The sequence below is a fragment of the Myxine glutinosa genome, chromosome 2 (genome assembly GCF_964187855.1).
Source record: "Myxine glutinosa chromosome 2, kmMyxGlut1.1, whole genome shotgun sequence".
In the NCBI taxonomy this organism is placed as follows: Eukaryota; Metazoa; Chordata; class Myxini; order Myxiniformes; family Myxinidae; genus Myxine; species Myxine glutinosa.
Window position 1 is genome coordinate 87,518,985 of NC_136262.1, and position 17,507 is coordinate 87,536,491.

The 17,507-nt window shown below is 48.4% G+C and overlaps 1 protein-coding gene across 2 annotated transcripts in view; it reads left to right on the plus strand.

Annotated features, from left to right (window-relative positions):
- Nucleotides 1-17,507, plus strand: part of GBA2 (glucosylceramidase beta 2) — a 69,825-nt gene that overhangs the window by 7,738 nt on the left and 44,580 nt on the right. For both annotated transcript variants that reach the window (XM_068107862.2, XM_078771182.1), the window contains 3 exons: nucleotides 3,548-3,766; nucleotides 14,597-14,845; nucleotides 16,900-17,002. In XM_068107862.2, the coding sequence (XP_067963963.2) occupies nucleotides 3,548-3,766; nucleotides 14,597-14,845; nucleotides 16,900-17,002 (571 nt within the window). The remainder of the gene's footprint in view (nucleotides 1-3,547; nucleotides 3,767-14,596; nucleotides 14,846-16,899; nucleotides 17,003-17,507) is intronic.

Genomic DNA, 17,507 nt, shown 5'->3' on the forward strand with positions numbered 1-17,507 from the left:
CAGCATGTCCAGAGTAGAGTGACCTGGTCTGAAACCAAATTGATGCTCAGAGATCAAGCCATTGGAGAAGAGGAAAGATTTCATATCCGAAGCAATGATGGATTCCATGACTTTGCTGATAATTGGGAGAAGGCTGATTGGTCTGTAGTTGCTAGGATCTGTTTTTGCACCTTTTTTGTGCAAAGCGGTGATGTTGGCTGATTTCCAAGCAGATGGCAGTTGACCTTGAGCAAAAGAGAGGGTGAAGAGAACAGAGAGAGGGTGAGATAGAGCGGCAGAGCAGGATTTTAGGACCCGTGGGCTGATGCCGTCGGGTCCAGTTGCAGAATCAGAGTCGAGGGTTGACAGAAACTTTTCCACCTTGTCAGGAGGAAAGGACACGGGGTCCAGGAGCAGCTGGGTACGACTGGGTATGGTGGGTACAGAGAGGGATGGGTTTGGGACACAAGATTTAGAGGCAAACACAGAGTTGAGGCATTCAGCTTTTTCACGTGCGGAGTCAGCTGTGTAGCCGTTTGAGGTAAGGGAGGGGATTGAGGGGGAACAAACACCAGAAACAGATTTGACCGGACGCCACCAGGATTTGGAAGAGGGAGACAGATAAGAGTTCGGTCTTGAGAACGGAGAGATATTGTTTCCTGGCTCTCCTGAGGGTGGACACACACTTGTTTCGGGCTTTGTGAAAGGAAATGAGATTTCCTTCCATTGGATTTGCTTTCCAGGAGACGAAGGTAAGTTGTTTCTGGGCAACAGCCTCACCACAAGATTCCGTGTACCATGGACGGGAGGAAGGGTATGACGACTGAAGACGAGATGGGATAAATCTGTGCATGAGAGAGAGCAATTTACTTTGGAAGAATTCCCAGGATGAGTTGATGTCAGAGGTGGTAGAGATGGGAGACCAGTCCAGATGATTGATGGCTGCTTGAAGACCGTGCCAGTTGGCCTGAGTGAAATGCCAGACTCGTCGACGCTGAGGAGGCTCCCTGAGAATGGTCAGAGAGATGTCCACTTTAACAAGCACATGATCAGATGAGCCGATTGGAGCAGAAGAAGAGCAGCAGACATTTTCAGGGAAGTTAGTCATAACCAAGTCCAGAAGAGAAGATGCTCCGTTGACTGAGATCCGTGTCGGGAAATTGACAGTTTGTGTCAGTCCCAGTGAGTCGCAGAAGTCCTTTGCTGAAGAGCCATGGCTGGTGAGAGAGGTACCCACACCCAGCCAACTGGCATGGTGACAATTGAAATCACCACATAATGTCAATAACATTACATGTAATGTAATGTAATGTCAATGTAATTACATGTCAATAACACTTAATGTCAATAACACTATGGTTATTGAAAACTATATTTATTGATCTGTAAAATCAGTTTCTATAAGTAATGGTAAAGTAGAGCTTAAATTTCCCAAATTATGCATAACAAGTGCAAAATGGGTGCCATTTTGGATTAATGTAAATCGAATTTTGCTTATTTTGTGACTTGAATGTATGAGTTGGATGCAGGTACATTAATCACAGGAATTGTTGATTACTTGGTGGAATTGTTGTGACAGAGTTGTTGATTACTTGGATATTCACAATTGAAATTACACATACATTTTTATGCATAAGTGAAGTTACTGCCCAAACAGATGAAAAAATTGGTGGTGACAATATTAGTTTTGTACAAATTAGTAATAGTGCAAAAGAGTTTATTTCATAAGAATATTATTTTTCAGGAACATTTAGGTACCAATTTTTCATGTCGTGCAGGTGGAGTGATGGATGTACGGTGAGCCTCATCCTCTCCGGGCGTATTATTTTCATGTATTGGGGTTGCTTTTATGCTCGCCCCAAGTGTTGTTCATTGTCTATGGTTTTTTTTTGGTTTTTTAAAAATATATAATTAAATGAAGTGTGGTTTAAGATCATGAGTCACCAATAGAGTCCATTGGACAGTGGATTTTTAAGATCACCAGTTTTCTATAATCCTGCTATTGCTTGTCAGTTCTTCCTCTGGGAGGGGTGGATAAAGGCAGGTATTGGGCGTATTGGTACATCGTTCTTCAGCTTTCATAGTCACTGTCATGCAGTGACTCATGAGCCTTACACAATGAGAAAGTTCAATGCAGTGACTCATGCAGTCATCTTGTCCACAGAAGAACAGGTCAAGAACCTGTTCTTCTGTGGACAATTAATTTTACCAATTAATTTTGTTTGATGTTTGCCAATTCATTTTAGACAATTTCGCCTTGATAACCAAGCATGACAGGCAAAAAATAAAATAAAATAATAATAAAAATGCATGTGATGTGACCTATATATCAATCTAGACAAAATATACGCATGGACAAAATTTTTTAAAACAGGAAAGACCACATCAGAAGCTATAATGGATTTCATGACTTTACTTGTAATTGGAAGAAAGCTATCTGGCCTATAGTTGATAGGGTCTGTTATTACGCCCTTCTTGAGGACGGACGTGATGTTTGCTGATTTCCATGTGGTGGAGAGACTGCTAAAGTAAAAGGACAGACTGACGAGGGGAGCAAGAATGGCAGACCAAGATTTGGGGACATGGACTCTGATGCCATCTGGGCCTGTTGCCAAGGCTGGTCAGAACTTTCTCTACCCTTTATGGATGGATGAGAAGGCCACAGAGTCCATTGGACAGTGGGTACATTGGAGTAAGATGGGGACAGAGCAGGATAGGATTGGGTACATGAGACTTGAAGCCAAAAAAAAGAGTTTAGACATTCAGCCTTATCTTAGGTAGAGTCTGCAGTACAGCCGTTTGAGATGGGCGATTGGATCGAGGTGTTGCCAACACCAGAGATGGACTTCAAAAGGTGCCACCATGATTTTGACTTGGAGGAAGGAGATGCTTTGCAGAGTTTGGCCTTGAGATTTGCAAGATGATCGTTTCTGGCTTGCCTTACAATCGACTCGCACATGTTGCGAGCCTTACACAATGAGAAAGTTACCTTCAGTCAGGTAATCTGTTGTGTTTGTGTAACTTGGCAAAAGGCACCAACAAAAAGAAGTTTATACGTTGTACTGCTTCTGATAAATTAGTGCCAACATTTCTTAGTTTAAATGTCCTGTTTTGGTCCCTTGTTCCTTTGACTTGTTCCTTACTTGCACCTTTTGTTTGTTCGTTTATTGCTTAATCCCTCCAGTATGGCTTGCAACATCTCATGGTCTCCAGCTGCATGTTGAACCTTGTATGTTTTATAACATTATTAGCTGCATACTTGTGTTTTGTACAGTATATTACTAAATATAAAGTCCCAACGAAAACAGACCAGGAACAAAATCAATATTGGTGCCTGGATTTTTGTTTATTTATTTTTCAACTGTCATTCAACACCTGACATTATTTCGGGCATGCACCGACCGGTCTGTACAGTTCCTGTCAAATTCCTTAAGGTATTGCAGGTGCCATGGCATTAAGTATTTAAATGTTTAATGGAAGAAAAGGCTCAGGGATAGCAAAACAAAATTGCTTCAATAAAGATTATTATCATCTTTTCTTATTTGTTTTTCTCCTTTGCCTTTCCCAGTTTACAGTATGTCTACGCAGGGCTGGGCAGACGGTGTATCAACAGGTTCTCTCTGTAGAGACCCCAAATACATTGCAGGCCTGGAAATGGGCTTTACCTGGCCATTGTGCTTTCTACCATGCACTGTACCCACGAGCCTGGCACGTCTATGAACTTCCTGGCCAAAATATCACTCTCACTTGCCGACAGGTTTCGCCCATCATACCGCATGATTACCAGGTGATGATTGTGGAGTCATGACATGTTTGAGTTTGTATTTGTACCTGCTTAATTTGTATTCCACAATAACTTGTTGAGAAAATATACGCAGAGATGTTGCATTGTTTTCTTTCACCTACCCGATGGATCAAACTAATTCTCATAAGATTTTCTTTCAGGTCTATTTGGCAATCCGGAAAACGGTCGTTATTGTGAGATTTTATTATTTTACGAGGAAGGGCTTTTTTTTCTTTTTTGTTTCTTCTTTTTTGGGGGATACAAGATCGAGGCTCGTGAAAGAGCTAACATTAATCACACAAAAAATCAAACCGACATATAAAACACAAAATAAGAGGAGCAGTAGACAAGATAGGGAGAGAGGGGGAAGGACACAAACACAACATTTGAGAGCAGGGACATTGAGGGGGGGTGGGGGGAGGTGGGAGAGGTATAAAACATATGGACTGCAAGGACTTCCAGGAAAGAAGTTGGAATTTCAAAAAAGTGGATCTGGGGTGAATTAGCGGGGGTAGAAAAGATCAAGGTTTTGGATGGGGGAAGATAAGGGATAGTGGTAAACAGCTGTTTTAAAGACCTGGAGGGAGGAGTGGGATTGAAGAGAGTGGTGGAGTTTGTTCCAGAGGCGGGAGAAAAGGGGAATGAAAGAGTGAAGGTGAGCAGAGAGCCGAGATTTCGGCAGTTTAACCATAAGAGGGCTGCTGGCAGATCTTGTGCATCCTGAAGGAATATTTGGGGGACAGAGCACAGAGAGAGCTGGGGGAGCAAGGCCGGAGAGGAGTCGGTAGAAGACAGAAATACCACCAACCTGCCTGTGGCGAGTGAGTGAAAGGCCCACAGAGTTAGCTTCATCGCAGGAGATTCCAATGATTCTGAAAGCTTTGGTTTCAACAGCGTGAAGCCGAGCTAGGTGGGAGGCAGGAGCACTGGCCCAGAGGGGGGAACAGTATTCCATTGAGGAGTTTAATTAACTTTCAGTTCAATAAACCGTGTTCGACTTGCTTTTTGCACTTTTGCAACACACCATAAACTGTCGATTGCAGATAACCCGTTTACTATCGAGCGAGTGCGCGCGCATTTGTCTCTCTTTGTGCACAGTTTTTATTATGCCATATGTCTCACCCACCCAGATGTCGGCACGGCAGGGCATCGAGCATTTTCAAATTCCATTGTAAACTATTCCTTTTCAGTGGTGAACCTTTTTTCTGTATCTTGTGGTTCAGTTTCATGTCCAACTGGTGGCATACTTTGTAGAATAAATTAGGCATTAGTAAATAATTGATTTTGAATATAATGCAAACGGTGCTGTTTAAAAATATATATATATATATTTGACAAGTATGTTGATCACTCTAATTTGTGTATTTGTGTCTTTGTGTGTGTTTGTCTGTCCGCTCACTTATATTTGCCTGCAGGTCACAATTTTAAACCGATCTTCACGAAACTTCACCAAATGGTAGAGTTCGTGGTCCGACAGAATCCTATTTATTTTTGAGGTCAAAAGGTCAATATAGGCCAAAGGTCAACCACTTTTAAAATTTCTAAAATCCTCAATTTCATCCGATTGACTTGAAATTTGAATAGGATTTGCATATCAGCTAACTGAATTCAACCACCATCTATTTTTGAGGTCAACATAGGCCAAAAGGTCAGCATAGCCCAAAGGTCAACAACCATGTCAAATTTCTAAAATCCTCAATTTTCATCCGATTGACTTGAAATTTGAATAGGATTTGCATATCAGCTAACTGAATTCAACCACCATCTATTTTTGAGGTCAACATAAGCCAAAAGGTCAGCATAGCCCAAAGGTCAACAACCTTGTCAAATTTCTAAAATCCTCAATTTTCATCCGATTGACTTGAAATTTGAATAGGATTTGCATATCGGCTAACTGCATTCAACCACCAATTACATTTGAGGTCAACATAGGCCGAAAAAGGTCAACATAGGCCAAATTTCTAAAATTGTCAATTTTTATTTGATTAACTTAAAATTTGAAGATGATTTGCATATCTGGTCACAAAATTCAACCACCAATTATTTTTGAGGTCAAAAGGATGCTCTACTGAGTGCCATTCTATTTTGTTCTCTTTTGCCAAGTGTCGCTCTTTGAGTGATTTTTCATTTATTTATTTTATTCAATTCCTTCTTCTGGGGGCGAGGGGGACGGGAAGAGGAGATTTATTTATTTTATGAGCCAGTTTCCACTTTGTAATATGTTTGCATTGTTGTACATGAATACAGACATTAATTTTTGACAGTATCAAATCTACCTCTCTGGTCTCTGCGATGGTGTGCTTAATACTGAAGCACGTGGTGCTACGCACGCGACTTGCTACCAAGGAGGAAGCGGACAACGCGGTAAGTTTAATGTTCTTTATTCAAAGAGGTCACTGTAGCACTGGCGCGCTCCGGGCTGCGCGCCCGGTGTATATCCTGAGGCCACGCCTACCCCTCGGGCGTGGCCGCCGCCCACTTGGTGCGCGGAATGATGTCACCACGCCAGTGGGCTTTCGTGTCCGCCACACGCGCCCCCCCAGAATTCCCGCGCACCTGGAGGGCCAGTTTGCGGGACAAACGGATGACCTCGGCCGAAGCGCCCTCTGGCGACCAGCGGCGTCCAGGGTGCAGGGATGCCAGGTGGGATGCCCCCGGCTGTACCCGGGATGGGTGCAGGCTCGGGGGGCGGCGTGCCGGCGGGGCCGGGCGTGCGCCCGCCGGGGGGCGGCCCCGACGTGGGGGCCGAGCCACCGGCGGTGGGTGGTCCACGTCGAGGTGGGCCGGCTTGAGGCGGTCTTTGGAGACCCGGTCAGGAGTGCCGCCGATGTCCAGGGTGAAATGTTTCACCCCGGTCTCCAGCACGCGGAAAGGCCCGTCGTACGGGGCCGCAGTGGTGTCCGGTGGGCGTCGTGCCAGACGAAGACGTACTCGCGGTGCGAAGCTCCGGGGCGACGTGTGTAGGAGGGTGCCCGTGGTGCGCCGTCGGCACCGGGGCGAACCTCCGGGCGGTCTCCTGCAGCACAGAACGCTCCTGCGCCGTGGACCAAGGTGCCGTGGGGTCGGGGAGGAACTCGCCCGGCACCCGCAGCGGTTGTCCAAAGACCAACTCCGCCGCGGATGCGCGCAGGTCCTCCTTGGGCGCCGTCCGGAGGCCCAGCAGGACCCAGGGGAGCCTGTCGACCCAGCCGCCGTCGCGGAGGGTGGCCCAGAGCACGGCCTTCAACGAGCGGTGGAACCGCTCGCACAAGCCGTTGGCCTGGGGGTGGTAGGCCATGGTTCGGTGCAGCTGGACCCCGAGCCCCCGCGCGACCGTGGCCCAGAGCTCCGAGGTGAACTGGGGGCCGCGGTCGGACGAGATGTCCGAAGGGGCGCCGAACCGGGCGACCCAGGTGGCGATGAACGCCTGTGCGACGTCTGCCGCCGTCGTTGCCGCCAAAGGCACGGCCTCCGGCCACCGGGTGGTGCGGTCCACCATGGTAAGGACATGGGTGAAACCCCGCGAGGGGGGCAGAGGTCCCACTAGGTCCACGTGCACGTGGTCGAACCTACGTGCCGGCACCGTAAACGGGCCCAATGGGGCCTGGGTATGCCGGTGCACCTTCGCGCGCTGGCACGCGAGGCACGTCCTGGTCCAGCCGCGGACGGCCTTCCGGAGGCCATGCCAGACAAACTTTTCGGCGACCAACCTCTGGGAGGCCTTCCTGCCCGGGTGGGACAGGCCGTGGATGGCGTCAAAAATCTGGCGCTGCCAGCCTGCGGGCACGATGAGGCGAGGCCGCCCGAGGGAGACGTCGCAAACGAGGGCCGTGCCCGCGCCGTCGAAGGGCACCTCGGTGACGCGGAGGCCCGTGACAGCGGTCCGCAAGGCCTGGACCCCGGGGTCGGCGGCCTGGTCCGCCGCCATCCGGGCATAGTCGATGCCAAGGTGGACTGCGTGGGCGACGGCCCGGGAAAGGCAGTCGGCCACCGGGTTGTCCTTTCCCGCGACGTGTCGGATGTCCGTCGTGTACTCGGACACGGCCGCGAGGTGACGCTGTTGCCGGGCCGACCACGGCTCGGCGACCTTGCCCATCGCGAAAACCAGCGGCTTGTGGTCGACGAAGGCCATGAACGCACGGCCCTCGAGCAGATGGCGGAACTGCCTGACCGACAGGTGAAGCCCAAGCAACTCGCGGTCGAAGGTACTGTAATGGCGTTCGGGCGGGCGAAGCTGCCGGCTGAAGAACGCCAGCGGTTGCCAAGCACCACGCACCCATTGCTCGTGCACCGCGCCCACCGCGTAGTCCGAGGCGTCGGTAGTGAGGGCGATCGGTGCATCGTGCGCCGGGTGCGCGAGCATGGTGGCGTTGGCCAAGGCGAGCTTCGCGCCCGAGAACGCCGCGTCCATCTGCTCGGTCCAGGTAACGTCACCTTTGCCCAGCTTCCCTCGAAGGGCCTCGTGTAAGGGGCGCAGGAGCTGGGCGATGTGGGGCAGGAACCGATGGTAAAGGTTTACCATGCCCAGGAACTCCTGGAGCCCCTTGATCGTGCGGGGGCGCGGAAACCCCTTCACCGCCTCCACCTTGGCCGGTAGGGGGACGGCCCCGTGCCTGGTGACGCGGTGCCCCAAAAAGTCGATTTCAGCGACACCGAATCGGCACTTGGCGGGGTTCACGATCAGGCCGTGCTGGCCCAGACGTTCGAAGAGCGTGCGGAGGTGTCGAAGGTGCTCTTTGCGGGACGCGCTGGCGACGAGGATGTTGTCCAGGTAGACGTACAAAAAATCCAAGCCGCGCAAGATGCTGTCCATGAGGCGCTGGAACGCCTGAGCCGCATTTTTCAAACCGAAGGGCATCCGAAGAAATTCGAAAAGCCCGAATGGCGTGATGACAGCCGTCTTCGGGATGTCCTCCGGCCTGACAGGGACCTGATGGTAGCCGCGTACGAGGTCCACCTTTGAAAAGAAGGACATCCCCACCAACCGGGCAGAGAAGTCCTGGATGTGGGGGACGGGGTAGCGGTCGGGGGTGGTGGCGTCGTTGAGGCGCCGGTAGTCCCTGCACGGTCCCCAACCCCCGCCGGGCTTCTTTTTTTTTTTTTTTTTTTTGTATACAAGATCGAGGCTCGTGAAAGAGCGAACATTAATCACACAGAAAGACAAACCGACACATAAAACATATAACATCGGGAGCGGTAGACAAGATGGGGAGAGAGGGGGAAGGACACAAACACAACATTTGAGAGCAGGGACCGAGAGACATGGAGACATGGAGACATCGAGAGATCTGAGAGAGGGCGAGGGCTTTGGGGGGGGGGGGGGGGGCATGGGAAGGGGGCGGTGGGAGAGGTATAAAACATATGGACACTGCCAGGACTTCCAGGAAAGAAGTTGGAATTTCAAACAAGGTGGATCTGGGGTGAATTAGCGGGGGTAGAAAAGATCAAGGTTTTGGATGGGGGAAGATAAGAGATGGTGGTGAACAGCTGTTTCAAAGACCTGGAGGGAGGAGTGGGATTGAAGGGAGTGTGGGAGTTTGTTCCAGAGGCGGGAGAAAAGAGGAATGAAGGAGTGAAGGTGAGCAGAGAGTCGAGATTTTGGCAGTTTAACCATCAGAGGCTTGCTGGCAGATCTTGTGCGACCTGTAGGAATATTTGGGGGACAGAGCACAGATAGAGCTGGGGGAGCAAAGCCGGAGAGGAGTCGGTAGAAGACAGAAAGACCACCTACCTGCCTGCGGTGAGTGAGTGAAAGGCCCTCAGAGATAGCTTCATCGCGGGAGATTCCAATGATTCTGAAAGCTTTGCTTTCAACAGTGTGAAGCCGAGCTAGGTGTGAGGCAGGAGCACCAGCCCATAGGGGAGAACAGTATTCCATTGAGCTGCGGATGAAAGCCTTGTATGTGGTGAGGAGCTCAGGTGTGCCTAGGAAGGACTTCGCACGACGGAGGATGCCCAGTCGGCGACTGGCTTTGCAGGCCAGCTTGGAAATGTGGTTTTCCCAAGAAAGATCATGGCAGATAGTGAGACCCAAAAGCTAGAGCGACAGAACTTCTTGGAGAGGATTGTTGAGAAAGTAGATGGGAGGGTTGTCCAGTCGATCTTTTCGGAGAGACATAGTAAGAGTGTGAGATTTGTCAGGATTGAAAGACATGTTCCACTTGTTTGACCAGTCTGTGATTTTGTCCAGGTCTTCAGAGAGTGAGGAGGCTGCAGACTGCCGATCTGAGGGAAGAGGAATGGAGCGGCAGAGAGTAGAGTCATCAGCAAAGAGATAGAGAGGATTTTCCAGAGAGTCGGAGAGATCATTGATAAAGACCAGAAAAAGCACAGGGCCCAGCACACTGCCTTGGGGAACTCCAGCCTGAACAGGAAGGGGAGATGAGAGAAATCCATTCAGGGCCACACGTTGACTACGACCAGAGAGGAAGTCCGCAAGCCATGCATGGAGATTTCCATGGATACCATAGGAGTAGAGTTTGGTGAGCAGAGCTGGGTGCCAGACCGTATCGAAGGCACGTGATATGTCGAGGGAGACAGCTCTAATTTCCTGTTTGGCATTGAGGACCTCCATCCATTGTTGAGACAGGAGAAGCAGCATGTCCAGAGTAGAGTGACCTGGTCTGAATCCAAATTGATGATCAGAGATCAAGCCATTGGAGAAGAGGAAAGATTACATATCCGAAGCAATGATGGATTCCATGACTTTGCTGATAATTGGGAGCAGGCTGATTGGTCTGTAGTTAAAAGGATCTGTTTTTGCACCTTTTTTGTGTAAAGCGGTAATGTTTGCTGATTTCCAGGATGCTGGCAGATGATCTTGAGCAAAAGATAGGGTGAAAAGAACAGAGAGAGGGTGAGATAGAGTGGCAGAGCAGGATTTTAGGACCCGTGGGCTGATGCCGTCTGGTCCAGTTGCAGAATCAGAGTCGAGGTTAGACAAAAACTCCTCCACCTTGTCAGGAGAGAAGGACACAGAGTCCAGGAGCAGTTGGGTTCGACTGGGAAAGGTGGGAACAGAGAGAGATGGGTTTGGGACTAAAGATTTTGAGGCAAACACAGAGTTGAGGCATTCGGCTTTGTCACGTGCGATGTCAACTGTGTGGCCATTTGAGGTAAGGGAGGGGATGGAGGGGGAACAAACACCAGAAACGGATTTGACCAGACGCCACCAGGATTTGGAGGAAGGAGACAGGTTTGAGAGTTCGTCCTTGAGTGAGGAGAGATAGTGCTTCCTGGCACTCCTGAGGGTAGACACACACTTGTTCCGAGCTTGGTGGAAGGAACTGAGATTGCCTTCAGTTGGATTAGCCTTCCAAGAGGCAAAGGCAAGTTGTTTCAGGGCAACTGCCTCACCACAAGATTCGGTGTACCATGGACGGGAGGAAGGGTAAGACAACTGAAGACGAGATGGGATAAATCTGTGCATGAGAGAGATCAGTTTGCTTTGGAAGAATTTTGGGCTTGGGCACGATGTGGAGTGGGGACACCCACGCGCTCTCGGAGCGCCGCACGATGCCGAGCCGCTCCAGCGTAGCGAACTCCGCTTTAGCTACGGCGAGCTTTGTCGGCTCGAGGCGTCGTGACCGGGCGTAGACCGGTGACCCGGCGGTGGGGATGTGATGTTCCACCCCATGCTTGACAGTCCCCGCTGAGAAGGTGGGCCGCATGAGGGCCGGGAAACCCGCGAGGAGGCAGGCGAATTCGTCCGCTGCTGGAAGCGTACAGATGAACCTGGCCGGAACGGAACCGCACAGCAAGCCGCTCGGCGAGCCGCTCTGTGAGCTGCTCAATGAGGCGGGCAGCGCGCACGCGAGCGAGCTGAACGTCTCAGCCTGGACAAGCCTTCTGCGCTTTACATCGACCAGTAATCCATTAGCACATAAGAAGTCTGCGCCGAGCAGTGCCATGGGCACGTCGGCCGTAACGAACGACCAACGGAAAACCTGCCCTCCGAACCGCAGAGAGAGACAGCATTTTCCGTACGTGCGTATCGACGTACCATTGGCCGCAAGCAGCGCGGGACCTCGGCCCGCGGTGTGCTTGTCGGACGTACCGGCAGGAACGACACTCACCTGCGCCCCCGTGTCGCACAGGTAATGGCGCCCGGACAAGGTGTCCGTTATGTACAGAAGGCTGTTTCAATTGCCGACGCTCACCGTTGCCATCGAGCGCCGGCTCGCCCGTTTCCCGACCTGCCGAATGAGCATGGCGGGCGACACTGCTGAGCCTCGTGGCCGAACTTGGCATGGAAGAAACACCAGGCGGGCAGCTGCGGCGTCGGAGGCCGCGGTTTTCTTCGCGGCGGCGGTGGTGGTGGGCGTGGCGTGGCGGCGGACACGAGGTGCGGTGCATCGGGGAAAGCCTCGGGAGCCTTGGGAGCGGCAACCGCGCCAAGACTCGCCTGCATGTCCAAAGCCGCGTAGTATTTGTCGGCCTCGGCAGCGAGCGCACGGGGTTCCATTAACGCGGAACCAGCCAAAGCGAGGCGGACTCGTGCTGGCAGCTGGCGTCGAAATAACACCCGGAATAGAGCGTTCAGGGTTTCGTCGCCCATGAGCGCCAGCATATGGTCCATACGGACCAACGGTCGCGTGTCCCCGATCTCGGGGAAGTCCAAGAGGCGATCGGCCCGTGCGTCCACCGTAAGGCCGAACGTGGCGAGGAGGAGACACTTGACCGCCTCGTACTTGCCGTCAGCAGGTGGATCCCTTAGGACAGATACGACGCGGGTGGCCGTGCCGGGCCCGAGGGCGGCGACCACGTGGCAGTACATGGTCTCGTCCACCATGATGCCTCGAAGTCGGAACTGGGCTTCTGCCTGCAGGAACCAAACTTCGGCTTGTGACTCCCAGAATTCGGGGAGCTTGATGGAGACCGCGTTGGTAGCCATTGTTGCGGCGGTTTCGGGTGGTCAGCGACGGCTGACTCGAATGTCGGAGGTCACCAATGAAGCACGCGGTGCTACGCGCGCGACTTGCTACCAAGGAGGAAGCGGACAACGCGGTAAGTTTAATGTTCTTTATTCAAAGAGGTCACTGTAGCACTGGCGCGCTCCGGGCTGCGCGCCCGGTGTATATCCTGAGGCCACGCCTACCCCTCGGGCGTGGCCGCCGCCCACTTGGTGCGCGGAATGATGTCACCACGCCAGTGGGCTTTCGTGTCCGCCACAATACTATTAATAGCAGAGTACCCATCCTCAGGGTGTATAGCGATTGTGCGTTACTTGCTGAAAAAGGTATACTCTGTATAATGCATGAAGACTCTATAGATGTTTGTGTGGTGTGCATCTAAAGGGTGAAAGGGTCTTAAATGATTTAAATGGTACGTTCCCATCATAGCTAGGATCTTAAAAGGGTGTTAGCAGTTTAAAGATTGAAGGGGGCCTAAAGGGTCTGAAGGGGTATACTAGTCTAGATCCTTTTCAGACCTTCACATCTTTCAAAGGGTCAAAGGTTTAGTGGGGTCTAAAAGGTACATTCCAATCATACGTAATTCATAGACGTACATATGGTTCAATAATACATGATTAATAGACGTACTCATGGTCCAACTCAGGTCAAATAGTACGTAATTAATATACATATTCACATGAATCAACCGAGGCTTCACCGACCTTGCCCAAGGTTTCACCCTCCATACATATTTTTGGTTTTATATAATTGTGTAGATACATTTACAAAACATAAAATTTCTTGCATTTGTAAATTAACTAGAACGAGCAAGTTGCCTGTGCCCGCATACGATTCTAAATGGGGTAGAGATGGAGTCGGCAAAAATGCAAATGGCGTCTTCTGTCACCTGGCTGGAAAGCTGGGAGCAACAATTCACATTTATTGCCACATATAATGCAATTTAAATGTAGAAACTGGGAGCAGACCTGCTTTGCATCAGTTATAAGGTGTGTAAATGTGGTATTATAAAATTTAAAATATTAGCATTACCGTTTCACACACATTAAGAGAAGATGCTGCAGAGGTTGTGCACTTAGCATTGAGCTGTCTAGTCTTGATGCTTCTGAGGCAGGGCGTTTTATAAGGAAGTGCGCCGTCCCTCAGAGGGACGTTGTCGGGTGTCTCATCTGCTAGCATGAGTTGGCACCCCGAACAAATTTCTGCCCCGGCCTGTGTCTCTTACCAACATGTATTGGGCAAGCGTGGACAGAATACCAATACCAAAATGTGAGTTGAGCAAGGCCTTCATTATGCTGTGGACTAAAAACAGGCTGATGCGAATGAATAAAGGAATCAATTAGCTCGAGTAAAATGTTCCAAATTACTTAAATGGTGTTATCCTAAATGTTTGCCCATGGAGCAAAGTTTCTACAAAATAATAATGGAAAATCTGTTCAACTATTCAATGCCATTTTTTCAGTGAAGCAAGTGTGTTTGTCTGTCTGAACAGGATATCTCAAACCATTATGGAGGGATTAAAACGAAACTTGTTGGACAGGTTGGGTGTGTGACACGGATTAATTGAATCGATTTTGATGAAGATCTGGATCCGGATACGAGATTTAAAAAAAAAAAAAGAAGTTATTATTCACCATTAAATGATGGGGCCAAAAACGATAAATACCATGTTATTTCAAAAAGTTGTGGACGAGTTATGACAAAACTTGATGGATGAGTTGGTTCGGTGACAAGAACAAGCCGATTAGATTTTGGTTGATTTTATTGATGGAAACGTATAGTAATGTTTACTAATGACTGTTCTGCATATGATTTGTGCACGAGCTCCTCTAAGCACCGTAGACCAATGCTATAAATAGATCCACAGAGGATATCTTATCGTATTGTGACAGAGATACCAAGGCTGTTTTCAAAAGACTGACATGCATGTCACTCGCTGCAGGAATCCTGTCTGCCAGCAGTGGTTTTTGTCTGGGAGGTGGACAACAGAAGTGATGAAGACACAGAGGTGACTATCATGTTCACATTGGTCAATGGGACGGGTGGCCAAGGTCACGGCGATGGTGGTCATTGGAATGAGCCGTTTTTAGTTCCTGAATCTAAGAAAAATGAAGTACAGGTGTCTGGGGTGTTGCTGCACCACAGCCATGCGGTGAACCCATACAGCATAGCCATCGCCAGCAGATGCCGGGTAAGTTTGTACACGTAACTTTTTTTGTTACTTTTGCCATAATATGAGCCATTTGACCATACCTGTATTTTACTTAATTTTTTACTGTCTTGAGTGTCAGTGTTTGTTTTTGGGTGCTGTCTCGTGCAGACCTTTGTATGTGTTTTTGGTGGTGGCCCGAGTGGATCTTTTATGTGTTTTGGATGATATTCCGAGTGGATCTTTGCATGTTTTGGGTGTTGCCCGAGTGGACCGTTGCATGCGTTTTTGGGTTGTGGTCTTTGTATGTGTTTGTATGCAGATGCAGGTCTTTGTATGCTGACCTTTGTATGTGGTTTTGTTTGCTGAACCAAGTAGCCCTTGGTGTTTTGCACTTGTGTTATTGTTGTTGTTGGAGTCACTTTATTTGATGCAATGTATATAATTAAATCTTTGTGTTCTATCAGCTTGTCATATTCCTGAAGAAGTAGGGTGGCATGAAGTAATTGCCTTTGCCTTTCAATTGCCTTTCAATTGCCTTTGTGATTGTGTTCGCCGGTTGGTAGGTGTTTGTGGTTGTTGCCGCAACAACAACAACGACAAAACTGGTTGGGTTGACATTTTTGTTTTTAGCCATTTGTTGTGCTGAAATGCAAGGAAGTTATACCAGTCTGGGACTGAATGTCTAGAAAGGTAGCGTCATTCATTAAACCTACCGATACTACAATTCTTACTAGTGACAGTTTAATTTTGGAGTAAGTTTTCAAAAAGGCATTTGAGATTAGTTGTTGCACCTTGGATATCATAAACAGAACAAATTAGTCTGTTCTGCAGTGATGGGATGTTAAGTGATTTTTTTTTGCTGACTGGTATTGGAAGAAAGCTCCGTTATCTTCGGATCGTTCGGATCCTTTTATCAACGGAACTTTGTATTGAATATTGCTGCCGAGAAGCTTATGACAGGAATTAGCGACATGACAAAAGGGATGTTTTGATCGGAAATATTCAGCAATTAGGAAGACATGATGGAAGGTGGTTTATTTATTTATTTATTTGAAATGGCTAAATTAGAAATTGGAGTTGCAAGATGGTTAATTTGCTTTCGACTCGACATTGAGCTGTCTATTCTTGGATCAAAGAACTAGACAAATATAAACTGGAGTTCATAGAAAACATTACCCCCTTTTGCGCTGTTTTGAGAAACAAGAACATGGGTCGGGTCTACGAGTGGCAAATTTGAATGGTTGTGATTGCGTAAAAAGCCGTAATATTGCAGAAGGGTTTTGAAAATTCCAATAAGGCTACTTGTGTTCCACAGTGTTTAAGTACGTAATTCAATTGAAATAAAATAAACATTTTGAAGATTGTATAAAAATATTTTTTGAAGTTTAGCGCCATTGATGCAGCGTCTTTTACACCACCTTAACAAGTTACATTCATTCTTCATGCCTATTTTATGTGTCTGTCATGACGTCCTTAAAAACGGTAAGTTTCAATTTTGATTGACCACCAGGCAGGCAGACAGACTAAAACAATTATCTCACCCCTCTCTGCGCATGTGCGATTGGGACAAATTCTAAGCGGTATGGTTGTTTTCCGATTTGTGTTTAACATATAATGTTCAATTGAAATTAAGTTGTTCCTCGATCATAAACTGACGTTTGTTGACAGACAGACAGACAGAAGTGAAGCAATTGCTTAATTATGCTTTTCGCTTCACGTGTCCTGGGCAACTACCATTCTTGTGATATCGGTAGAGGGCGCTGTACCTTGAAGCATGCCATCCGGATTTGATATTTGATTCGCCCATTTGCCTTTAAATTGAAGTCCCATGTTATCGGATTTGCAATTTACCTGGCTGTAGATCTGAAAATGATGTAGAGTAGTACTGTATTAATTCTATGTGCAATCCTTATTAACCGAGGAGTTGTTGTTATTCATGGAATCATTAAAATCTACTGCTATAACTGTGTAAATAAATTGTGTGCAGACATATTGACTCTGTGTGCAGGCCCAACCACATTTTTTTGGATGTCAGTGTTATTTCACCTTTGGCTATTCTGAATTGTGCTTTTATCTACATTGTTGCTCCACAGCCTGGGTTAACGGTGACCCACAGAACAGAATTTGATCCCCAAGGCACGGGGAGAGACCTTTGGGAAGATCTTGTTGAAGATGGCCGTTTGAACTGCACAGATGGTCAGCAAAGTTCGCAAGTTTAGAGAATGTTTTTGTGGTCTGGAGGCCTAACACTTTGTTTCTCTGTTCAGTTCTGGCAAGTTATATCCCCATTATATCATAGTAATTGTATTCGGTGGCTATTCATGCTCGCATGCGTGTACCCTAGCAGTAGAGTGGTGTTTTAAATTTGAAGACGTCTTGCATTCTACAGGAAAAGCAAAACAGCTGTTCACATGGGGTTGACCTCATTTGGGTGTGGATTTTTTTTTCTCGGTTTTCAGAAAGTTGGTATTGCCAAACTGGCCTTCTAAAACCGCTTGACGCCCAATTGTTCTTTACAGAGATGAGTCCATTCTGAGCCACTCAGAGATTATTAGTGTTTGTTTTCTCAAAATGGAGAGATCTGATAATTTTCTAAGTCATTCTTCGCCATTGAGAGATAGGGCCAAAAACGATACATAGCACAATAGCTCAAAAAGTTGTGTATGGGTTATGACAAAACTTGAGGGATGAGTTGATTAGG